We start from the raw sequence: 26,721 nt of genomic DNA, 5'->3' as shown, positions 1-26,721 counted from the left end.
TCTCTTTCCAATGTTCTGTGCAGCTGACAGCCGCTAAAATATTCACTGAAATCAGTAAACATTGGTAAACAATCACTTTTTAAAAACATGGAACATGCACGACTCAAATATAAATTACCTTTTCGTGGTTTTCTATTAAAATCTCAACTACAATATTTTGAAACTTGATGTCCATAATTGCAGCAACGGTTTCTTCTTGTGGTCGCATTAACGTTGGTCCAAAAACAACTCCCAGATTGGCGACAGTCATAAGATTCTGTTTGTGGTTTTCAGCAACACTGCAAAGAAACAAGCACAATAGATTTTCAACAGGCCCGGCAAACTTAAGTGTTGGTCCATTTTTTTCCCCAAATAATTTTGGAATACCTATCATCGTATCTGAATTTCTGCAGAGAAGACTACAATTTTGGTTTTTAATAACAAAGCCAATGGAAAAATAAGTGTAGGTTAATTGATAATAACACTTCTATAAAGGTCTGTAAACCCACATATAATTCAGGGAATAAAAATCGCAAAGAAGATGACAATATGTTTTGATGTAGAGATCAAATTTAGAAAAACAAAGTGACCATTATTGGTTACAATATTTTACCTGAGATACGTTAAAGTAACACCCACTATCTTGAAAAAATAAGCAGGATTCTGAATACAGAGGATCTGAGTAGTTGATAAACTTGTTTTCAACTGACTTGTTGATAAATCCATTTAACAATTAGACCAATCACAAGTATTTCATGACCTGGAGAAAGGATATGGGCTTGTATATATAATAATAACTTTATTGTCATTGTACATGTATACATAGTATACCCATACAACGAAATTCACTTAACACTTAACACCCAAAGACACCCATATTGAAGGAAATACACTGAATAATGTTCTGATCAATAGCCAGAACTGTGGGCTGTTAATATTATTATTTAATTGTATTATTTATCTTGCTCAGACTCAAACTTAATTTAATGCATGTCTCTGACTCACTGGGGTCAGTCATTAGACAGGTTTCCTTTGATTCACTCAAAATCTCCAACATACAAGCCCAGTGTTTCAGCAAGAAAGAAATCTCAAAATGAATATGGCTGAAAGATAAGAAAGAAAGACAGATAAGATTGTGTATACTTTCTGTATCCTGAAACATTTAATATATGAATTTGCAGTTGAAAATAATTTCTGATTTTCCTACATGGGTCCTATAACTGAGGTGCAGGTCACAAAAAGAAACACGTTTCACTGAAAAGAACAGAGGAGGCATAGAAAAACATCAGTGGGGAAATCCTCCCCCCCCCGGTTCTATCTGGCTTGCTGAACCGATAGCGCCAGGGGTGGGAGGCTCCGCCAACCTGCCGGGACGTCATTACCTCCCGGGCTTTTACCATTTGCGCATGCGCAGAAGAGGCGCGTATAGCATGCGCGTGTTCCCATTCCCGAACCGGTAGCGAAGGTAACTGGATTTCACCGCTGGAAAATATGTACCTACTACCAGTGGTGAAATCCACTTACCTTCGCTACTGGTTCGGGAGTAGGAGCGTGCATGCACTATGTGCGCCTCTTTTGCGCATGCGCAGATGGTTAAAACCTGGGACATAATGATGTCCCATCAGGTGGGCAAAGCCTCCCACTGGCAGTGCTACTGTTTCGGCAAGTCGAATAGAACCGGTGGGGATTCCACCGCTGCCTCCTACACTGTACTGACTTCCATTCTCAAGAAACTAGAGAAACAAAAGCTCAGAAATATTGTTCAAGTTAATATCATAATACAACTGTGAATTTTACATATGACAGGAATCTTTTACTAAAATAATGTAAGGCAAAAATATCAGTAATAGCTACTTCATTTAAAAAAAGACATATTCTGAATTGACAGGCCAGGCTCAGCTCCCAGGAGGGCCTATTAAAATAGAAACACACACACACACACACACACACACACACACACACACATATTTAGAAAGAGAATATCTTCTGACGTGTGTGTGTGTGTGTGTGTGTGTGTGTGTGTGTGTGTAAGTATGTATGCATTTAGAAAGTGAAGTGGTATATAAGTCTAAGTGCTATTGCTATTTAAAAAGTTCCTAAGAGTACTTGCAGAAATCACAGTATTAGCTCAGATACAATGTGTACAGTACAACCTTAAAAAAAAACAAAGGATAATTATGGTAAACATCCTGCCATCGTTATGAATCGCTACTATGAAAACATGGTATGAGAATCCATGTCATAATTATTAGTGCTGATATAATGGGAAAAAAAGCCCTAATATTTTCAACAATTCTTAACATTTTTATAGCATCTTAGGTCTTAGAAGTATAAAGCATACTAATAACCTATTTTAGAAAGTGTTTGTTTTTAAAAACAAATTCTTATATACTATGACACAGATTTCAGAAACATATATATACGTTGTTCACAATTCTGTTACTTTAGCAGGAAAAATTCAGTATTCTTGAGGAAGTTTTTTTGAGGCCTCCATTTGAGGAAGTAGTTTCCTACTAATAATTTACAGACATACATGTCTGTGTGTTTATACAAAAAAATAATATTAACAACATCAGACCAACAATCAAGCAGTAAACAATACTCCAATCAAGGAACTGTCAAGAAGTAAATAGCCTAACCAAAGAATAACCAAGACCACTCCCACCAACAACAACAGGGCAAAATATAAATCATAAAATATAAAACAAGAGCAAACCCCACTCCCTACTTGTACTGATGATGTTACCTAGTTTGGGTAATGAAACGTTTGAGAAAAAACAACCAAGCTCAGAAAGCATCAAGGATCCTTCAAAATAAATAAATCAATAAATAAATTACACACACACACACCAATTCTAATTCTCTAAACCAGTGGTCCCCAACCCCCGGTCCGCGGACCGGTGCCGGGCCGTGGAGTACCTGGCACCGGGCCGCGCAGTGGCCGGGGGACATAAACGCTGCAGCGCAAAGGCTCCTGGGCCGTGCGCAATGGGCCGTGCGCAAAAGCTCCTGGGCCGTGCCCCCACCCCTGTGCACGCTCAGCGGGCCGCGGCGATAAAAAGGTTGGGGACCACTGCTCTAAACCATTATAGGCTGTTCTCTTCATATCACCATTAAAAAACAATGCCCAAATATAATTGCTTTGAATCACTATTAATATCCTCAGCCCAGGAAAAGGCCACTTGTATGAAAGAAGCAGATGTCTTTCAGTGTACACTTTTCTAGGAAAACAGATGAGAACATGATCTGTTCAGGTAACAGGAATAGCACAAAACAAATACTAGCATTTATTCTTGTCATTAGAGCAGTAGAGAACAGCACAGTATTTAATGTAAGATGTACTAATATGTCACAGAAGAAAATGACATAGCAAAGAAAATATCTGAAAGCCAGAAGGGAAAATTAAGATTCATTGCTATAAATCCAGACTTTGTTCTGAAATCATTTTAGGGTATAAATGGCTATACATAAGAAATGTGCACATAAAAAAGGCTGAAATATAAAAATAAATTTACATTTCATGAAATGTATAAAACATGTTATGCATGCATTAATAAGGAATATCCTTTTTAAGTAACATTTAATTTAAATTAACCCAATGATTATTCAATTTATAATTTTTGTTTAGAATTTTCTGATAGGTAGGTATACACAAAATGAAATCTAGTATAACTATTGCCTTAGTACCAATACCATTTCATATTCAGAACTATTTTTACATACTTCTGCACTCTTCCTTGTCTGCCTTTCTCAAACAACCTGCAACTTTAAAACTTAACTTATAAAAAAGCTTACGTTTTAAGAATATTGTTTTAAGAATGCAAGCAAAATATTTCTGCTTGCTTAGACCAATTATCTTCTATGAAGAGGTTAAGGCCCTTCTACACAATGACTCTGTTTCAGTTGTGTGATCCTGTAAAGTCAACTGCTTTTATGTAGGACATAACTCTTTCTCATTATCAGTTCCAAGTCCTTACTTTAGCAAAACTCTCAAGGATGGCTTGACAGCTTTGCAGCTCCCACCTCATAAGACCAATTATGTTTTTAGTTCATGTGTTGGCAAAAGAGTGAGAAAACACTATTTCTCTCTCCTTTATTTACTCAGTCTATATATACTAAATATAGATCAAGAGAAACTGGATGGAAAAGATCAGTGTGGTTTTAAAATGGATGAAGAAACGTCAGTAAAATAAAAACTATGCCAGTGATAGATAACCTTTTTGCTGTTGTGTGCCAAAAGCGGGAGGAGTTTGGGCGGGGTCACGTGTGCTTGTGTGCCCACACCCATAATTCAATGTGCCCCACCCCCGGTGCATGCGCACATAATCCCCCCCACACTCCCCACACTTTTGGCATGCGATGGGACAGTGGGCCCGGTAGGCCTATTTTTCCCCCTCTCCAGGCTCCAGAGGCTTTCTTGGAGCCTGGGGAGGGCGGAAAACGGCCTTTCCCAACCTCCGGAGGGCCTCCGGAGGCTGGAAATGGCCCATTTCCTGACTTCCAGAGGGCCCAGAAGGCCCAAAAATCAGCTGGCCAGTGCACGCATGCATGCTAGAGCTGAGCTAGGGCAACACTCGCGTACCCACAAATATGGCTCTGTGTGCCACCTGTGGCACGTGTGCCATAGGTTCGCCATCATGGAACTATGTTAATGACACCCACTCTGATAATTGAAAATGCAATAATCACCAAACTCTAGAATAATAGTCAAGTACACAGTGAAAAAATGAGACCAAATAGGGACTAAAATTAAACATTTTAATGGACTGAATTAATGAGAATAGGTACAACCAGCTTTAAAACTGGTACTGAAGATAGTGAAGCGGTGGATACCTTCTGTCTTTTAAAACCAACTGTCAACAGTAAAAGAAGAAGCAATCAAGAAATATGCTGCAGTCTAGTTGTTATGGCCCGCCAGCAGAGCTGGCAGCAGATTCAGACAGTGAAGAGGCTGGGGAGGAATATGGGCCAGTCCTCGAGTCTGGGGAAGGCTCTGCGTCAGAGGCAGAGAGGGGGCCAGGGCCATATGACAGTTATCAGCTGCCTTCTGAGTCAGATATCAATCAGGCAGACTAACAGCTAGGGCTTGTTCCCAGTGTGTGGATGCGCAGAGTTGCCAGACCAAGGGAACAGCTAAGGAACAAGGGTCGACTTGGGAGTAAGGCCACAGGTGCACAATGAATGGCCCCACCCATAGGGAATAAAAGAGGAGTGAAAGGGGAGTGGAGTTTGCAGGAGACAATTAGTTCGCTTAATTGGTTCGTGACACTCCGAGACTCCTTACCAAGTTTTGAAGATATCGTCCTGGCAGCTCTCCAAGCCAGATAAGGTCTGTGACTGTAAATTCACCCTTCAAAGACTTTGCTGGATGTGAATGAGAAGAATTCACAGTAACTTAATGAAAAGGGTTTTTTGTCAGGATAAGGAGCCTGCTTCATGCTCTTGGGAAGCCTAGGTCAGAACACTAGTACTTGGTAGAGCAGCCACAAAGACTTGCAGAAAATATTCAGATGCCATGATATATCTATACCTCCAAAGATCAGTATAATACAAGCAATGGTATTCCCTCTGATACTCTATGGAAGTGAAAATTGGACTTTGAAAAAAACAGGATAAGAAGACTATTGACTCTCGTGAACTTTGATATTGGAGAAGACTCCTGAGAATACCCTGAACATCCACAGAAACAATTAAGTAATCACTGAAAAAAATCAATCCAGAGTTCTCCCTCGAGGTTCAAAGGCCTAAGCTCAAATTATCCTGTTTCAGAACTATTATGTAAAAACACAGCTTTCTGGAGAACTACTCAAAATTTCTGCTACTGGTTCTCCAGAACTGGTCAGAACTGCTGACCTCTGCTCAGCGGGGGGATGGAAGCTACTTTTTCATTTACCATTTATGCGGAAAGGAAACATTTTGCTACTCCAGGATTTGTACCTGTTCAAGGCAAAATTATTAAATTAAGTTCTTTGCTCCCAAACCTCAATTTGCTGCATTTAAACAAGAGAAGGCAACTGTGGATCATCCTAAAACGACATTTGTCCTATTGGGGTGTGGAAGAGGAACTGGTATGACCCCTACCTGGCTGGTAACTCATATGGCAAAAATGGAGAATGCTCATTTACATTGTGTTCTGAATAAATCTCACCAAATTTCACTATTATTACAGTCATTTGGTAGCAACTCCATTTTCTACAAATATCCTGGAGGAACGTGAGGCAATTTCTCACTTTGCATTTGTTAAGAAGTCATGCGAGTACAAAAGACTGAACCCATTTCAGAACCGTGAAAGGTTTCCTGCGAGTATTTTGAAATTGTTTTCTTAAAGAAAAACGAAAGTGTTTGAGGTCCCAAATGTGATTGAAATAGAATTAATTACAGGCTTGTGAACAAAGTTGCTATGCATACTTCAGTATAATCGAGCAAAAGAAAAGCTCAAAGCAAGTGCTCAATTGTCAATAAAAAGCCTTCCACCCCAAATTAAGGGAGAGGGCGGAGAGGATAATCAATGCTTTATTCCTAGCATACAGCATGCCCTAACCTTTTTTTTGGCAAAGATAAAAATTTTTGCATCATACAGGTAGTCTTTGACTTATGATCATAATTGGGACCAGGGGTTCTATTCCTAAGCAACGCGGTTGTTAAGTGAATCACACTCGATTCTACAATCTTTGTTGCCATGGTTATTAAGGGAATATCTGCAGTTGTTAGTAAATGATGTGGTTCAGAGGTGGGTTTCAGCAGGTTCTGACCGGTTCTGGAGAACCGGTAGCAGAAATTTTGAGTAGTTTGGAGAACCGGTAGTAAAAATTCTGACTGGCCCTGCCCCCATCTATTCTCTGTCTCCTAAGTCCCAGCTGATTGGGAGGAAATGGGGATTTTGCAGTAACCTTCCCCTGGATTGGGGTGGAAATGGAGATAGTATCCTTCCCCTGCCATGCCCACCAAGCCATGCCCACAGACCGGTAGTAAAATTTTTTGAAATCCACCACTGATGTGGTTGTTGAGTAAATCTGGCTTTCCCCTATTGAATTTGCTTGTGAGAAACCATCTGGGAAGGTCACAAATGGCAGTCATGTGACTCTTGGACACTGCAACTGTTGTAAACACATGCCAGTTGCTAAGTGACTAACTTTTGATCACCTGACCATGGAGATGCTAGGATGGTCATAAGTGTGAGGACCAGATGTAAATCATTGCTTGCATCCCATTTTGATTGTCTGGTGTTTACCCTGTTTCCCCCAAAATAAGGCAAGACTTATTCCACCGTGCCCTTAAAACTTTCTTTTTTCAGCAATCCGGGCTGGCTTAACATATTTTTTAACATATTTTTAAATATTTTTAATTGGTTTGTTATCTTAAATTGGGGCCAAATTAATATATATCCTTTTAATTGTTTTTAATGCTTGTATTGTATGTTTTTATCTGGCGATACACCGCCCTGAGTCCCTCGGGAGAAGGTGCGGTATATAAATTTGAAATAAAATAAAAATAAAAATAAATAAATAATAAGCCCAATCAGGCTTTTGAGCGCATGGCAATAAGGCCAAGCGCTTATTTCAGGGTTCAAAAAAATATAAAACAGGGTCTTATTTTCGGGGAAACACGGTAGTGAAACCAGGACTGTTAACTCAGATGGATTTTTATGGTCCAACAACTTTCTTTATCATTGTCTCAAATAAACGAACGGAGCTGCTTTTGAAAAGCTATGTTTTTTTAAGTTTATGGCTTATACCAGCACATAGACGGATGAACTGATTATTAGATAAAGGTATTTCCTTTACGTTGCACAATGGCAACAGTCGGAATGAGGTGTTTGGCTGCAGCACATGCGTTTATCATTTCTCTCCCCACATATTTAAAAAGATATGCGTCAAATTTTAGTGATGCACAACTTTTCAAACACAAGTGGATGGCAAGCGTATTTTATGCAAATATCTACAATCCTCTTGTGTAACTTATGAAAACATTTCAGATTTGAGCATAAAGATCATAGTGCAAGTCCAACCAACCAACCAATAAATACATGTTCTAATAGAGATTTTTGGATATATTTATTTTCTAGCAGACCATGTGTGGATAACCTTCCCAAAGTATGTAGAGCATTGAGAAAGTATTCAGACCCTCTTCGCTTTTGTTGATTTTGTTATGGTGCAGCCTGATTCTGCAGTTGTTAAAATTCATTTTTTTCCTCATTAATCTACATTTATTACCCCCTAATGACAAAGTGAAAACAGAATTTTAGAAATGTCTGTAAATTTATTAAAAAGAAAAAAACTGAAATATCACATTGGCATAAGTATTCAGACCCTTTGCAACAACACGTGAAATTTAGCTCTGGTGCTTCCCATTTCTCTTGATCGTTGCTGACATGTTTCTACACCTTGAATGAAGTCAGCCTGTGGTAATTGTCAGCTGCGACACCTTCTATAGAAATCTGTGTGCCTTTCCAAATTATGTCCAATCAATTTAATTTAGGTTTTTTTTTTCTTTTTAATAAATAAAAATGAATTTCAACAACTGCAGAATCAGGCTGCAGCATAACAAAATTGACAAAAGTGAAGGAGGTCTGAATACTTTCTAAATGCACTGTACATAAAAGAACTCAAGAAAACAGAATTGTACAAGTTCTATATACCATTTAAATGAATGTATTCAATTCTAAAAATGCTGACGCCGACTGATGTAAAGCTTAATGTTGTAGACTATTGTATTTTTGGAGGAAGGAAGAGGATGGAGAGAATTATTTATCCCAATTAAAGATTAATACATACCCTTCTGTTCACCTCAAATCAGACTGAATATTGCATGAAGGCTTTAACAATGGCTCATGTGAATGATCACAAACCATCCACTGCCCTCACCAGGGGTGAAAGAAATATACAGGGGAGATTTCAAAGGAAAGCATGTTTAACATTATACAAAGAGAGAGATCTAATTAGAAAGATGTACTACCCTGGAGCCAAGAAAAGCCTGAATCCATCTCTGCCTCCCCCCCCCCCCCCCACACACACAACTAAATTCATAATTTAGGGGAAGAGAGCAGAAGCTATCATGATTTGTTTTTAGGGAGAAGCAAATTCATTGGGCTATACTCACTGGAAGTAGGGAGGTAGGAACTGATCCAGAGTGTACCAGAAGCTACCAGAAGCTACAGCCCATCAGAACTGAAATCCTTACATGGGAAATATTCAATCTGAGCTCTTAGTATTTATCTTCTCAAAATGTTACTTTTTCATTTATCAAGTTTCTTTCCTTCTTTTTCCTCAGAAGCTTACCGGGGGATTTCCTTTTATTGTATTGCCCCAAAAACCATGTAGGTTAAGAGAGATTAATATGCTGATGACACCCAGCTGAATGTTTCAGACCATGGTGAGTTAAGTGATGCTGTGACCTCCCTCTTGTAGTGCCTGGAGGCTGTTAGGACCAATGGGCTGAAACTGAACCCTGGCAAAACAGAATGGCTCTGGGATTGGGGTTCTTCGATCCATGGAGAATTACAATCTCAGGTCTTGGAGGGAATTCTCCTGGACTCATGACTCTTGCTAGAGGAGCAGGGACCTTTGAGCAACAGAGGACCTTTGAGCAACTGCATGTTGCTGTCGGTGGGCAGCGGAGCTGGACAGTGAGGAGGTTGGGGAGGAACTTGGGCCACTTCTGGGGGCTGGAGAAAATTCAGATGAGGGCTCTGCATTGGAGGCAGAGAGGGAATTAGACAGCAGCGAGGCAGAGGAACAGCTGGAACCCATTCCCAGTGTGCGCATGCACAGAGCTGCCACAAGACAAGAACAATTAAGAAAGCAGGGTCAACTCGGGAGTAAGGCCACACCTTGGAAATGATTGGCCCCTCCCATAGGACATAAAAGAGGAGCGAACGGGATGTGGGCTTTTGCAGGAAGCAATCTCGTTTCAAGATTGGAAAGTTCTGTTTGTGACTCAGTGCCAAGTTTGGCCTTGCTCTGCATTTGGAAATTGGTTCTCTGGCAGCATTCCAAGTGAGATAAGGTGGGGGTTGATAAACATTCCTCTGAAAGACTGTTTGCCAAAGTCTTGTTGACTGTGAATGAACAGAATTCACAGTTGTGTTAATAAAAGAGGTTTTACCAGGATTAAGACTTTGCTTCATGCTTTCTAAGGAACTCTAGGTCAGAACACTGCGAGCTGTGAATCAGATATATCTATCCTGGCCAGGAATCCCTACTCACGGTCACCCATGCCCTAGTGACTGCCATCTTGACTATCACAATGTGCTCTATATGGGACTACCCTTGAAAAGCACTGAGAAGCTTCAGTTACACAAAATCAAATCTAAATAGATTGTGGATTTTTCAGATATGCATCTGTTATTCATCAAAAGGTATTCCTCAGTTTGTGAAAACTCATGCAGATTTTTAACATGACTCCCTATCCTCCTAACATATTATCTTCATTGGCTGGAAATCTGATGTACAAAACAGAAGCTTTGAATTTTAATTAGCATGTGGATTGGTTCGTACAATACTTCCTTTAGACCAGCATATATTTATTTATTCATGATTCATTTTATCAATAATGAGGACAATAGTACAAAATTACTTAACAATAATATAACATCATAAACTAAGAGATTATAAAAAATGTTTTAAAATTTTTTGAAACCATATATAAAAATTCTAATAACACAACATGTATTTTCTGCTGGGAGAACTAGAGAAAATTCGAAAAACTGAGAGATGTGTTAATTTGAACAAAACTAAAACCAGGAACTTTAGCTTTAAACTAATATCTTTTGCTTTACACTCTTTAATGGGATGGTACATTAAAAATACTATATCACATAATATTTAAGTACATAGAATGAGAACTTGTAAGTGAAATGAATTATTCTCTCAGAGCAATAGAAATATAAAATGAAAAGGGAGTATTCACTCCAGTGAACACTGATTACTTTGCAAGAGAGATGACAGGTATCAGGCCAATGAACAGCAATTAAAAGAAAATTAAACTGAGGCAGAATCTATCAAAATTTTCACAATGTTCCATATTGCTTTACAAGCTTATTAGATATAGTCTATTGCTGAAAAATTCTCAAAAAGAGCTTAATTGCTTGGTGCGGAAAGATACAGTATATTGAAGTCAACCAGTCAACTTTTCTAGAAATACTTTGCAACTTTTAACTGAATTAGAAAATATGTTCCCTATATATTATTTCACGGACATAAATTGTAGAAGGAAATCAAAGGTGGCTGGGAGAGGAAGGTAGGTAATGCCAACATCAATCAAAATCAGCATTAGAGATATAATTAAGATACTGTGATACCCATCGAATAATCCAGAGTTATTTTTTTTCTTACAAAATAAAAATATATGAATATAAAAGTTAGCGCAATGGCAGAATTGGGGGGAAAAAATAAAATGTAGGCACTAAAAAAAGCTGCTATTAAAATTAGGCAGACATCTATAAACAAGAAAACAACAGGAAGAGAAAATTTAGAATGCTTTGGTTACTTTAGCAAAATTTAAGGATGTGACATCCTACTGAAGAAATTCTTAGGATTGTTGCATAAACAGTTTAGTTTTAATTTAGGACCCAAAAGAGAATCTCCTCCTCACTTTCTTTGTGCAAAAATAAAATGGCTTAAGAAAATCATGGCAGCTTTAATAGTTTACAAATGGAAGCCTGGCCACAGGATCTTGAGCCTTAAAATGCTTGGTCTTCAAATGGCAACCACAAAGGATTTCTGTTAAGCACAATCAACACTAGGCAAGCAGTTTGGTTACACAAACATTTCGGATCACTGACGCTATGCTGATTCAACCACTGCCTTAGTTTAGCTTTGCAATAAACCAAAACCCACAGAAACTAGGGCAACTGAGAAAAATACGCTATAAAAATTGTCATGCCTCATGTACCAAACCAGAAACAAAGGAATGATTACATTTGAGGGAAAATTCTAAACTACACAAGAATTATGACAAATTATATTTGGGGGTGAAAAAAACTTCCTTTTCTTCCCTACCTTTTTTTTTTACAAATCATTATAATGATTAAGATAATATTCCTTCAAGTTAATTGAGCTACTAATTGAAATAATATATCTAAATACACAGGATAACAAAGTTATTCTGTATGTACTAAGGCTAAAGTAGATGCAACAAGCAGTCTTTGACATACGACCACAATTGGGATGGATTGTGGTCATTCATCAAAATGGTTGTTAAGTGATATGCCCATGTGACCACTTGCTCCATGACTGCAGTGCTAGTATTCCCAGTTGTGGTCATGAAGGGACCACATGGGTCATTAAGCAAAACACCAGGACAGGAGCCCTCATACTACTCCGCCATTCCCGGGTTCTCTTTCCTTTTTCTGCACACCTGGCCAATGTGAACCATGGCCTTTCTACCTCACAACATGCTGCAAGCATCCATTTTTGCAATTTGTGGAAAGCTCCAAAGTGTGAAATTTGGAGAAAGGCCCTTCCAAATGATTATGAGAATGATGGTGTTTGCTAGCTTTCCAGCCTTCCTTGGGCTTGAAAACTAGCAAACGCCATCATTCTGAAGGCTAGAAAGTATTTTTTTTTTTTTTTCATGTTCAGAAGGGAATAGCTAAGTCAGGCTGCAGAGACGGTATTTGAATCTTTGCTATGTGAGCCCCATTTCTGCAGCCCAGCTGAAGGACTGGCCAGGCAGATCTTTCATCTAGCCTTCTTGGCAGGCAGCAGCACCTTGCAATCTTCCCTGCCAGCTTCCCCATTGACTTTCTGAGGAAATCAGCAGAGTTGCAAATGGCAACCATATGATCGCAGGGTGCTTGGCAACTAGTCTAAGTGCAAAAGGTTGACAAGCAGCCAAAATATAGTCATGTGACTTGAGGTAGGGTGGTGGTCCGACATTTTATAATGGGCAGAAGTGCTTTACAAGCCATAAAGCACACTTTCTGACATAATTTGGGTTGTTTGTTATACAACTGGTTATAAAACCTGGACTACCTGTACAGAAGACAAGGTATATTTTGTAATTTTGTGCGTTTTTTATTTCACTTTATGTTCTGTCTATGAATTATACATATGTCTCGTAGGAAACAAAGGACAGACTATTTATACTCCTATGATCTGATCTGGCCCATTTTGCAACTTGATATTTCTTTTGCTAATTACTTCCCCTCACCAAATTTGATATACTTCTATTCTGCTTTCAGATAGATATCCCGCTGAAGGACAGATAGACATCTTCCTGAGCCTCTTTCCATAATTTCTTGCAAAATTTCTATTGGTTGAAAAAAGTAAAAATGAATATATTACTATACAATTTTGCTACTTATCCATTATTAATCTAAAAATGCTGCACTTAAAAATCATTAATTTCAAACCAAAATAATACATTTTGCCTTTGTGGAAGTATGAAAATGTTCCCCAACTTGTTTATGCAATTTTAATATTTACACATTTCCATTTATATTTATATTAAAACACTGATTTTAATCAAGTGGCCCCAACATGTATACACACACCACAAAGCGCACTTAACTAGCATGAAATGTTAAAAGACTGAAGTGGGTATTTTCAGGCAATACTGGATTTCAGCAAGTACCCTGGACCAGCAAATAACAACATCAATAGTCATCTTAATTGAGCAATAGAGCTATCTACTATAAATGGCAGGAATTGGTGGCAAACAGTCATACTGTAGCACAAAGCAGAGTTGGTTTATTAATGAATTGCTTGTAAAACTCATCAAGGATTGTATTCTTATTTCCAGTCTTGGTGATATACAGAAAGCCCATTTGCTTGCTTTACTTTCCAAAAAATAAACAAACAAATAGGTCAGTATCAGTGTCTGAATTTCAGACTGAATCTACCCAGTCCTAGTTCAAAATTTTAACCAGTAGATATAATGTGACTATATCTCTGACACTTTGTGGGGGCAAGCAAAAACACCTGAGAGAGGCCAAATGACAAAACCAACCAAATGACAGTGCAGGATACTAGCTCTGCCCCTTTTGTACATGCACACAGGTCTGTATGGGGCATCACAAGGTTGCATTCTTTCTTTCATCATTCTAAAAGAAAGATCAAATTCTGTGGAAGCCTCTGAGTGGAACAAATGTATTTGGGACCCTGTCACAGAGGAAGTGGGGTTTAAAATCCTTCTCCCACACAACCCTTCTATGAAGTTAAATCACCCAAAGCAGTTATTAATTAGGGAAGGAGGAATCCAAGAAGCACAATTTCCCATGATGGATAAGAGCACCTTAAGAAAGCAAAATACATAGAATTCTCCATAGAAGAACAAAAGACAGGCATTTTTAATTTAAGGTCAGCATCCTTCATATCAAGTTTGGTTTTGCCTCAGAAAGCATGAGACCTTTCCTTCTTTCCTTTCCTTTCCTTTCCTTTCCTTTCCTTTCCTTTCCTTTCCTTCCTTCCTTTCCTTTCCTTTCCTTTCCTTTCCTTTCCTTTCCTTTCCTTTCCTTTCCTTTCCTTCTTTCCTTTCCTTCCCTTCCCTTCCCTTCCCTTCCCTTCCCTTCCCTTCCCTTCCCTCCCCTCCCCTCCCCTCCCTTCCCTTCCCTTCCCTTCCCTTCTCTCTTTACCCTACCTTGCAGGATTAGTATAACGGTAAAGATAAGTAAAGTCAAAACAAAACCTCAACTTTTGGTTCCCACATGGATACATTTACAGTATGTAGTTATCCTGGCAACAATATAAGAATATGGATTGCCACCACCTTCTGGATTTTTCCTCAAATTTGTAGTCTAAATTACTGATATTTTCCATAGGTCTCCCTTCCAAACATTAAACAGGTTCAGTATTGCTCAGATGCCAAGCAAACCAAGCAAAAACTACCCAAGTGCCATTCCATGAAAATCACACATATGTTTGTGTTTTACGGTGCTGTTATAGAGAGACTCAGTTAAACTGATTTTTCATCTGACTCTCTATCAGCCATTCATCCTTCTTTCCATCTAATTTATATTATGCTTCCTTAGATTTTTTCCTTAGATTCTTCTAGATCAGTATAGTATAAGTCACACTTTTTCTGCCTTTTACACCAGTCTGTGAAGTATAATTGCCCAATTTTGTGAAATCTCTGTAATTTATAGTGTCTTACAGAACGAAGGTTTTTCCAACAATAAGGAAAGCAGTGACTTTCTTATCCTCACAAAATAAGTGTCTTATACCACAAAAATATTTCATGTAGATTGCGAAGAGCCTGAAGAGGAGTTGGGATTCCAACTTTGGTATTAAGAGAAGCTTACATTCTTCAGTATAAGCAGGTGTTCTAATAAAATCATTCCTAGCAAGAGTTTGTGTTGGTATGGATCATCAATACTAATCCGATTGAGTTACTTCTTTGTCATGCCAAGGAATGACTGGGAATCCTACCCCATCTACCAAGACAACAGAGCTGGAGATTTGGGAACAGCATCTATACCAGTGTGCATGCATGCATGTGCCGGAGCACCAGAAACCCGAAGAGCACCTGGTCTTCGGGTTTCCAGCAAACGCATGCGTGCTGGTCTGCTGGTTTCTGCGCATGCTGGAGTGCCGGAAACCCAAAGACCAGGTGGCCGGTGTGCGCGTGTGCACCAGCCAGCTGATCTTTGGGTTTCCGGTGCTCCAGCGCATGCATGCACATGCACGCATTCCAGTTTGGGCACTTGGTGCTGAAAAGGTTCGCTGTCACTGGTATATAGTCTCTGAGTGCATCGGAAATCAGAAGAGCAGCTGGCGACGGCGTGTGTGCCCACAGAGAGTGCTCTGCATGCCACCTCTGGTACGTGTGCCATAGCTTCGCCATCGCGGATCTATACTCTTAAGTTACCTCTTTTCCATTTGAAACCATTAGCAAAACAAAAGGTTTATTAAAAACAGGATACTTACTTGGCCAAGTGATTCGTGAGTAAATGGAGCATCTGTCTGTTTTTCTCTGGAAGTCTGTGCACTAAGCTATGGATCTCTGAAATTCTGGATTCTTGATTCTCCAGTTCTGCAGCAAGACAAAATTACTCTTTTAGTGGGGTTTGACTTTATGATTCAGCTACCAATGACAAAAATCAAGCTGAAATCTATGAGTGTGTTTAACCGTACTAATATAATATGCATACTTGCCCCCATCCACAAGAACTCCTTTACTCATATCAAAATTGTTAGATTCCATAACTCCTTTTAAAAATAACTTTAAAATTCTAAGAATCACAAATGTTATCTTAGGAAAACAGTACATTTTGAAGACAGAGACTGATGATATACAGAATACAGAATACCAGAGTTGGATGGGACCTTGGAGGTCTTCTAGTCCAACCCACTGCTCAGGCAGGAAGCCTTATACCACTCCAGACAAATAAATGGTTGTCCAATCTCTTCCAGTGTTGGAGCATTCCAACTTCTGGAGGCAACTTGTTCCACTGATTAATTGTTCTAATTGTCAGGAAATTTCTCCTTAGTTCTAGGTTGTTTCTCCCGTTGATTAGTTTCGATTGCTTCTTGTCCTGCCTTCAGGTGCTTTTATATCATAAAAGTATCTGAACAATCAATCCCAAAGGACTGGACTTTTACAAATGCTACTACTCATAGATTATAGAAAAATAGTCGATTCACTGTACTGACCACTTCCTTCCTCTATCTCATCATGAACTACTGGGACTAGTGGAAGATAGCAATAGCAATTAAAATCTTCAATAGGGAGTGGATTCTCTCAATAGAAATAATGTGATTTCTTATCCCCATTCCAGTTCCAGTGAAAAAAAAAAAAGATGAGACAACTGTTGTGGCCAAAAGCTGACTAACCTAAAGCAACCAAATCACTTGTAAGGTCTGTATAACGTGATTTTATTTGCATGCTTAGAAGCAAATGGAATTGCATTTGCAATTACACAAAGGAACATGTTTTTCTATAACAGTCATCAGTTTCATGGAATGCAACAACCCTCCCATGCTTTATCCATTGTTTCCCTATGTATTCCAATGGCAAAAAGGAAAAAGATAAAATCCCAGATCATACTTTTTCTCCCAAGTCCAAGTACAGCCCACTGGGACGTATACAATCTTAATTCCCTCACTTGCTTTTAGAAAATTGAAAAACCATTTAGAGATATTCAGAAAGAGGGGACTGGTCAATTGTCAATAGTAACAGTAGTTTCAAAGCAAAAGCCCTTTGCCTCTGAAAGGACCAGCTCCAGGGGAACAAAACTGATATAGGACAATTATATCCTGCTTATGAGTTGTCAAACTGTAGGACTGTTCATCTTGAGGTATGTAGTGCTGGCCTGATTTATAAGCAATCTTCCTATTGACTTATATTCATAACCCCTATGAAAACATTATTAAAATAAATACATTACTTCTATGATAAACCTGAAAAATTGGGGAGGGGTCATTGGAACTTTCTCATCTGTACATGTGTCTGTGTGCAATCTTTCTTTCTTTCCTTCCTTCCTTCTTTCTTTCTCTCTCTCTCTCTCTCTCTCCCTCCCTCCCTCCCTCTCTCTCTCTCTCTCTCTCTCTCTCTCTCTCTTTCTTTCCTCTTTCCTTTCTATACCTCTGCATAATCAACCCAGTGCTATTCTGTTCCCAAGCACTAGCAACCAGGAGTCTGGAAAAGCATTAACTTATCTTTAATAGTCCTTTTTATTGTTTGTACATAATGCCACCTCCATCAATCAAGCACTAGCTATTTTTTGCAGAATAAAGACATAACAGTTAAATGATGTTTGTGTGTTTCTGCCTTCCACTAAGCTAAGGCTGTAAAATGATAAAAAGGCTGAATATGAATTTCCAGTTCAAATCTTGTATCTACTATTAAATCCCTTAGATAAGCCACTCCCTCTCAGTCACTCATAAGAAATATGAAGATAATAGTACTGATACTATTATCTCTGATACTCTGATACTCCAGAGTATTTGAATGGATCAGAACAATATACTGGGAAGCACTTTGAATATTCACAAGTTTGTTATGGTGACTAACTGTTATTCTCATCATAAGGTAGTTTGTTATAATCCAATCCGATAGAGCAATTTATTTTTAATTTCTGTTGCCGTATTTGTGGCCTTTGCTTCAGAAGAGAATCACCATCTTCCAACAGGTAAGTTATTAAAAATGGAAGATTTTTGCAAAACAAAAGGCTGAGTTCACAGATATTTCTGAGGTTTTACCATATCTAGGTTTCTCATTCAGGAGTCTTCATGGGCTATTAAATATTGATGTCCCAATGGTTCGATGCTGCATAGCTATTGTCACTAAGGACTAATTAATATTTCTTGCAAAGGTGAACCTTCACAATCTGTTCTAACTATGTGGAGCTTTGATGGAAGGAGGTTCCAGGAGTTTAGAAGGCACAGGTGCAACCTCCAGATATGCATACCGCAGAGGGCAGGATAACATGGCAGGAAGCTCATTATTTGAGCTCAGGAGATCTATTTCAAGTCTGATTAACCCAGAGACTAGCCAAAAGTCAGTAACTATCTCATGGCTGAAAGAACAAAATAGGATAACTTCATACTACAGAGGCAGTAGCCATGGCAATAGGAGCAATTAATATATACATTGTGCTATGGATATATTAAGATATAACCTAATTTATACTGTGCCATACTCATGTCGATACATAGCTTCATTTGTGGATTTTTTTTTTTTAAAAAGAAAATTGGATATGTGGCAGAAAACAGTTTCTTTTTTGAAAAGAAGGCAAAAGGGAAAGTCATTTCCTCAATGTCCTCAAAAGAATTAATACAGCCTGAAATTTTAATGTTCAATTTTAAATTTAGTATTAAACATAAGTGATAAAATGGCATCATTTGAATTATGCCTGAGTGATTTCTTGTCAGATTTCACATTACAATTAAGGGAGTCATTTTCCTCATGAATAACTGCAAATATAGAATACTATAAAATTTCAAGTTATTAAAAATAGTCCTTTCTATGTTTCTGATAAACAATGTTTCAATGCTATCTCATCACATTTAATGTAATCAAGCTCTAGTTGACACACTTTGGATACAAGCTATCCAAAAAATTTCCCAATATCTCTTCTATTGCATTCAGTCATGTTTTTTTAAATAGCTTTGTCTTAGAGATTGTCACAAATTGCTTACTTGCTGCTTTGATGAAGCTTCTTTGAAATTGATACATCATGAGTGGCCCAGGGAGCATTCTGGAATACAGATTAAAGCATAGACAAATAAGAGCAATAAAATTGGCAAAAAATACAATTTGCAACTGTAAGCCTTCTATTGTAGCAATTGTAATTGCTACTATTACAGAGCCATGGTGGCACAGTGGTTAGAACGCAGTACTTCAGGCTAACTCAGTGCTCACTCCAGGAGTTCGATTCTGAGCAGCTCAAGGTTGACTCAGCCTTCCATCCTTCCCAGGTCGGTAAAATGAGGACCCAGCTTGTTGGGGAGAAATATACTGACTCTGTGAACCACTCAGAGAGGGTTATAAAGCACTGTGAAGTGGTATATAAGTCCACCCATTGCTTCTTGTCCTGCCTCATGTGCTTTGGAGAATAGCTTGACTCCTTCTTCTTTGTGGCAGTTCCTGAGGTATTGGAACACTGCTATTATGTCACTCCTAGTCCTTCTTTTCATTAAACTAGACATACCCAGTTCCTGCAACCATTCTTCATACGTTTTAGCCTCTAGTCCCCTAATCATCTTTGTTGCTCTTCTCTGCACTCTTTCTAGAGTCTCCACATCTATTTTACATCGTGGCGACCAAAACTGGATGCATAATTCCAAGTGTGGCCTTACCAAGGCATTATAAAGTGGTATTAACACTTCACGTGATCTTGATTCCATTCCTCTGTTTACGCAGCCTAGAACTGTGTCGACTTTTTTGGCAGCTGCTGCACACTGCTAGCTCATATTTAAATCGTTGTCCACTAGGACTCCAAGATCCCTGTTACAGTTACTACTATCGAATGAGGTACCATATATACTGTACTCATGCATTTTGTTTTTCTTGCCTAAATGTAGAACCTTACTTTTTTCACCATTGAATTTCATTTTGTAAGAAAGCGCCCAATGTTCAAGTCTGTCAAGATCCTTCTGTATCTTAAGCCTATCTTCCGGAGTGTTGGCTATTCCTGCTAGCTTGGTGTTGTCTGCAAATTTGATGAGTTCCCCATCTATCCCCTTGTCCAAATCATTAATGAAGATGTTGAAGACTACTGGGCCTAAAACAGAGCCTTGGGGTACCCCATTGCATGCTTCCCTCCATGTAGATGCAGTTCCATTGAGGACTACATGTTGAGTGCGGTTGGTCAGCCAGTTACAAATCTATCTGGCGGTGATGCTGTCTAACCCACATTTTTCTATTTTATCTAGTAGTAGGTTATGGTCTACTTTATCAAATGCCTTACTGAAGTCCAAGTGAAAGTACATTGACAGCATTCCTCTGGTCCAAAAATTTTGTCACTTTGTTAAAGAATGCAATAAGATTAGTCTGGCATGATCTGTTTTTGACAAACCCAGCTTTTGGTTATTACTTTGTTTGCTTCTAGGTGTTCACTGATTCATTGTTTGATTATCTTTTCCAGAATCTTCCCTGGTATTGATAGGTCTGTATTTTCCTGGATTTTTTCTCTTTTTTGAAGATGGGAACTACATCAGCCCTTTTCCAGGCCTATGGCAGTTCCCGGTCCTCCAGGATCTTTGAGATATAGTTCAGAGGTTCTGAGATCTCATCTGCCAGTTCCTTCAGAACCTTGGGGTGTAATCCATCTGGTCCTGGTGATTTGAACTCGCCTAGGGTAGAAAGGTGCTCACTTACCATTTTCTTCCCTATTTTAACTTGTGTTCCTAGTCTGTTTTTTGTGGTGTTGCTTTTGATACGTTGGACTGTTTCTTCCCTTTGTGTAAAGACAAAGAACAAAGGTCCTGTGAAATGTGATTTGTTTGAATGTTGTCGCCAAGATAGTAGGAGTATATTCGGTTATTCCTGTAAGCCACCCAGATTCTCCATAAATTGATTTGGAATAAGATGAGCTTTCCTCCACTCAATACACTGGGAAATTTACTTTGGAATTACAAGAGGTTCATTACACTCCTTTACTGGGAATATGATAAGGTTGAAAATCTTATCCTCTCACCAAAGATAAGTAATGCCTCTGGTTTGTTATTTGCTAACAACAAAAGGCTCTGTTAAGATTAGGATCTTCTCTTCACACCTCTAAATGATTTATTCCAGCTCTAAAAAAAAAAAAAGCCTGTCAAAATGTGGAGAGAGTAGAAAAGAAAGCTAGATAGGAGCTGAAGAGATTATTGGTTATTCTTTCTTACGCTTGAGGTTTATGACCAGCTGCCAAATAAATCTTCGTATTATCTTTATTGCAGCGTGATTAATAGTAATAAATTACATTGTTCTCAGAAAGTGTCAAAGGAAGTAGCATGCTTCTGGCATAATGTCCCTCTCACCCATAGTTTCCTGATTTTCCTAGATTAGTGCTTGTTAGACTCCTTCTTTGGACTTGGAAATTAAGAACAATCAGATCTGATTAGTACATGATGGAAAAACTCCAGAGAATGGGCAGAATTATAAACATTCTTGAGCTACTTCTATATTGCTGCTCAGAAATCTATTGAATCTACTGAAGCTACTAGGAACTGTGCTGGACTTTAGTGCTCCATAGAATGACACCATCTATCCCTACAAATAACAGATTTTTAGCAATATTCTTCACGTACTTTAAAATACAACCATAAATAAACTCTAACTTGAACTCAAATCAAGTCTCTATCTCTTGTAAAACTTCCTAAAGTAAGGCGGTTTCAGGAGATGGACAAAAGTTGCTTTCTAAACCTGAAACATCAAAGTACCTTACAGAAAGGCTGCTTGAATATCAGAATGCTGTTGGAGATAGTTAACACTGAAATCTTGATAATAATTGTGAGATGTACTGCAGTGAAGCTTGAGAAAATTATGCTTATAAATATTTGTTGATAGGAATGATTAGCTATTAGTTTTTACATTACAGAATACTAACATTGAGTAACCAATGGAATTCTTTTAGATTCAAACAAGAAGATACAAACAAACAGCTAGGAAGTGAAAGTCTTAAGCAGATTCCAAGCATCCTTCATGAAGAACTAACTCTGAAAAGCAGATAGTTCTTGTAAACACATACAAGAACTTCCTCACTCACCTTAAATATGTTTTCAGTGCACTGGTGATGGTTTTAACTTCCCATTCTGCACAGATGTCATCTTCAGCCTCAGCAGTTTTGGGATCTAAGGAGAAAGGCACGAATGAGACCATAAAGGGGGAAAATCTCATTCTAGAATATTCACTATATGTTTATTGTGGTCTATCATATTTGGGGTGCAAAAATCCAGATGATTTGGACAAGAGATTGAGTGATTGATTGATTGATTGATTGATTGATTGATTGATTATTTGTTTATTTATTTGTTTATTATGAAACAAACATTAAACTATAACTACCAGGTTAGTCTACAGAAATCTGGATACATACACATATAAAATTTTATTTTTGCTGTCATCAAATAGTCATCTAGATTTCAGAGGTCCAGATCTGGTAGCTATAGTTTAATATGATTTTCTTCACAGTACATTCTTTCTGTTGAACTTTACAAGAAGTTGGTGCTGCATGTATGGATGCAGCTATGTAGAAATAAAGAAGAACTTGACTTGAGGTGTGCTCCTTTGGTTGAGAGATGTATTTTGAAACTATGGTTCCTCATCTGACTGGACAAGTATAAAAGGTCAAGAAAGAAGGAAGGAATCTGCAGTTCCTTCCAAAACACCAGAATTGATCCCAATAAATAACTGAGGACCTTTATTTCTGTTTGGCATCAACAGTTTGGAGAAACTCAGCAAATAAACTGGAGGAAAAATGCAGGCAAAACATGATGATAAAAGCAATTCAATACTTTCAACCTGCACAAAGTCTCATAGCAGCCGGGCAAAACAAGCCCAGAATACCAAACACAAGAACAGCTAAACCACATCTGGAATCCATCAATCAAACCCCAAACTATAACCGGAAAAGGAGAAAGAGAGTCTTTAAACAAATCAAGATGAAATTAGTAATATTCTTCATTATAGTAATTCTGACCTAAAATAATCCCATATTTGCATGTCACAAATAATGATATCCAATTTCCTGGTTGGTAGTTTTGGAAGGACATGATCATGGAATTGGGACCAGGATGTATCAGGTTGGATTACGTATCAAATCTTCATCCACTGCCAACAGGAATTTCTGAGATTCCCATAAAGGCCCTTATAAGAGGAACAAACTGACAGTTACTGAATGCAGTACCAGCCTCTTTCCCAGTGATCCCAGATGTAAACCAAAGGTGTGGGGGAGAAAGGGAAGGGGAAGGAGGAACAGAAAAACAAGTATAAGAAGCAGCATTTAAAGCACCAGAGGAAAACATACAACTGTCTGCTCTTTTCTTATTCCTGCCAACCTTCTTGCCCATTCTCTGCCTCAACATAGGCTAGGGGTCCCCAACCCTCGATCTCTGACTGGCACTAGTCTGTGGCATGCCAGAAACCAGGCTACGCAAAGAAGCGAAGCCCTATTCACGGGATGCAAGCAGCATCCGAAACCATACACCCTCTGGTCCATGGAAAAACGTCTCTCCAGGGAACCATTCCCTGTTACACAAAAAGTTGGGGGGCGCTGACATAGACTACCTGCCTGAGGGAGTGCTGAGAAGAGCACCTATCCCAATGCCCATGGCAATCCCCCAAACTGCCCATGAGAAAGAAAATATAGTACTCCTTGTTTAAGGACTGCCTTGTTTAGGGACCATTCATAGTTACAATAGTGACCTTACTTTGCATTAACAACTTTCACAAGTCTGTAAAGCAAAGCTGATGTAAGACCATAAGCACAATGGAGGTTTCACTTAGCAACCCCTTCACTTAACCAAGTTGCCAGTCCCAATCATTATTGCTCAATGAGGACTGAAGTCTTTAATGAGAGAGATAAGAAATAGCAAATGAGTCAGAGAATCATTGCCAAACACAAATGCTATCATGCAACTGGACAGATGGACAAAGAGAATGAGAGGAACCCACACCAGTTATGCAGGACACGTCCTTAACATCTACCGCAATCACTTAAGAACTGAAAAACAGGGCATCCAACAGACACCATATGGGAGAGGCTTTTTTCCGAAATTTTCTGGAAAGCAAAAAAATGAATTCCAGCATGGGGTTAGCTCTGTAATTGTTTTAAGGTGCATTACTCTACCGCTGGAAAATTTAAATCTTCAAACTTCTGCAGAATTGCCTCCCTTCTTCATTCTTTCCCATGGTAAATTCATATTTGACGCAGATCATGGGTGAGGGATATTGCTGTATGATACAGTTATGTGAGATTTCAAGGGGCACTGGGTCAGCATCTCCTTGAAGCCAAGCTGTTGCTACTGATCTCTTGTATAATTTCTCAGGGTGGTGCATCTTGGAGCAACTAAGATGGGGAATACCTGGAGAGTTCTATGAGTCTCTGTGACGTAGCTCCTGGGTATGGTTAGTGCCCTTATGGTTGGTGATGGTGGGGACTGCTGGGATTTTTATACGCCATGCTTCAAGGGTTTGGCTGATGGTCATGGCATGTTTTCTCTTGGAATGCTATTGCCAATGCCTATATTAATTCCAGGCCTAGAGGATGTTAGCTAGCTAATTACAGTGGTATGTGGACCTTGGGCATGACCCAATCCTTTTGCTCTGTATGATGAACTCTTTGAACTGTGTGTCTCCATAGTTTTTACATTGGAATATCTGCCTGTTGTTTATGCAGTAGAAACCCCTTTTTGATCATTTTTTCCCTGTAATTCATATTATGATACTATCTTTTATCCTGAATTTTTGGTGGGTCTCACGTACCTCTGGGTAAAATTTTTGACCCAGATAGACTTTTTTTGCTCTGTTATTTCTGGGTCATGGATAGGAACAAATCCTATATGGATATGGATTGGGCAATTTGGACCCCAATCTATGATAACTGAAGGGGGAGAGATTCCTGCTCTATACTCTGAAACGTCTGATAATTGAAGACGTTTCAAAACGCCCAGAGGGTTGCATGATCTGTCCAATGTGGGATTTCTTTTGTATCATGCAACAATGGCAAAAGAAGAGCAACTGGTGGCTCTACTCTGCAGTGCTGTGCTTAGTGATTCTCTGATCATTTGAAACTAGGGGTAGTTTGGTTCTGCTCTGTGAAAACAGACAAATACCTTCCCCTTTTTGTCCAGATGAAACCTTAAGAACTTCAGGAAGGAAGTGATTATAGTAAGGCAAGTTTTCTCATGCGATTCTAGCATACACTGGCATATTCCCAAGGAGATCCTGAGCTATTTTGGTTCTTGAAGCTATGGTTGTGTGTCTTTATTAGCATGTTCATTCACACTTTAGGAGCACATGGGATTCTCTTTGATGGATTTTGAAGCTGAAGTGCAAAGGAACTCTACTGAAGGGCTTTTCCATTTTGCTGGCTGTAAATACTTGTTGCTGCCAGCAGCTTAATAGGAGTGTAGGATTCAGCTGCCAGGAACAGTATAACATTATCTATGGAGGTACAAAGATTTTGTAGGGTGAAGGCATCCTTTCAGAAGTGAAATAAGAATTTACATTGTTTAGACCGTCTTGGGGGGAGTTAAGAAGCGATGTGGTTTAATGGAAACATTGCTCAATCAAATGAGCATATCTAATATAATATCAGAATAGCTAGATATGGATGCACATTTTTATGGAACTTCCTCACAGCTTTCTTTTCAGGGCTAATTTTAAAGTTTGTTTGCTTATTTATTCATTCTTCCCATTTCTATAGCCACCCATCTAATGTAATAATATTTCATTCTAATCAAAAAATACTAAAAACTTTTTAAAACAATAGAAATATCCAAAGTAAATATACAAAGCACTGAGATATTTGGCCAGTTAGCAATACAGCTAGGAAATGGGGCATTTAACACATTCAGCACCCCAGGCTCAGGAACATAGCCAGGTTTTTAGGGCTTGATGAAAGATCATTCTTATCTCTGAAAGTTCTATAGAATAGAAGCCATTGCAGGAAAAGTTTGTCTTCTGATCCCCATCAGCCGACATTCTTTGGCTGACAGGATTTGTGGCATGCCCATTCTGCTAGATCTGGTTGAAAGGTAGAGAGACTCTTGGAAAAAGATTATTCTTCAGGTATCCTGGTCCCAAGCCATGTAGTTTATAAGTATGTTACCTTTAAAGGTAACCACCAGCACTTTGAATTCCACCCAGAAACACACTGGTCACCAGTGCAGCTCATGCAGAAGTAGTGTTATGTGTGCCATGTATAAGGCACAGTTTACTATGCACACAGCCACATTCTGCACAGTTGGAAGTTTCCAAATGATCTTCAGGGGCAGCCCAATGTAGAGTGGGTTACAATAGTCTAAATGAGAAGTCACAAGGACATGGGTGACTGTGAGCAGGGTCTCCCAGTCCAGGTATAGGCAGAACTGGTGCACTATCCATGGCTGCCACCTGCTCTTTGAGTAGGAGCCACAAGTCCAGGAGGCCCCCCAGATTGCACAGTCTGTCTGGGGTAGTGCAACCCCATTCAGAACCAGAGATGGAAGAACCTAATTTCCAGAGGGTTCAAATACCCACAGCCATTCCATCTTTCTCAGGATGAGTCAGTTTCGCTCCATTCAGTTCCCAACAACCTCCACATACTGGAAAAAGGAGCTGCAGTTCTATACAGTTCTATAGAGGAACTATTGAGCCTGTCTTCTGCACCTCTAT

The 26,721-nt window shown here is 38.9% G+C and overlaps 1 protein-coding gene across 3 annotated transcripts in view; it reads right to left on the bottom strand.

The window, feature by feature from the left end:
- Positions 1-26,721, bottom strand: part of ARHGAP26 (Rho GTPase activating protein 26) — a 253,469-nt gene that overhangs the window by 71,061 nt on the left and 155,687 nt on the right. For all 3 annotated transcript variants that reach the window (XM_070937338.1, XM_070937339.1, XM_070937340.1), the window contains 4 exons: positions 22,112-22,196; positions 19,059-19,117; positions 15,846-15,951; positions 119-278 (listed from right to left, as the gene is read on the bottom strand). In XM_070937338.1, coding sequence (XP_070793439.1) covers positions 119-278; positions 15,846-15,951; positions 19,059-19,117; positions 22,112-22,196 — 410 coding nt within the window. The remainder of the gene's footprint in view (positions 1-118; positions 279-15,845; positions 15,952-19,058; positions 19,118-22,111; positions 22,197-26,721) is intronic.

Source organism: Pituophis catenifer, unplaced genomic scaffold (assembly GCF_029215685.1).
Source record: "Pituophis catenifer annectens isolate HBS135680 unplaced genomic scaffold, rPitCat1.0.hap2 SCAF_2, whole genome shotgun sequence".
In the NCBI taxonomy this organism is placed as follows: Eukaryota; Metazoa; Chordata; class Lepidosauria; order Squamata; family Colubridae; genus Pituophis; species Pituophis catenifer.
This window is presented reverse-complemented; position numbering and strand designations above follow the sequence as displayed.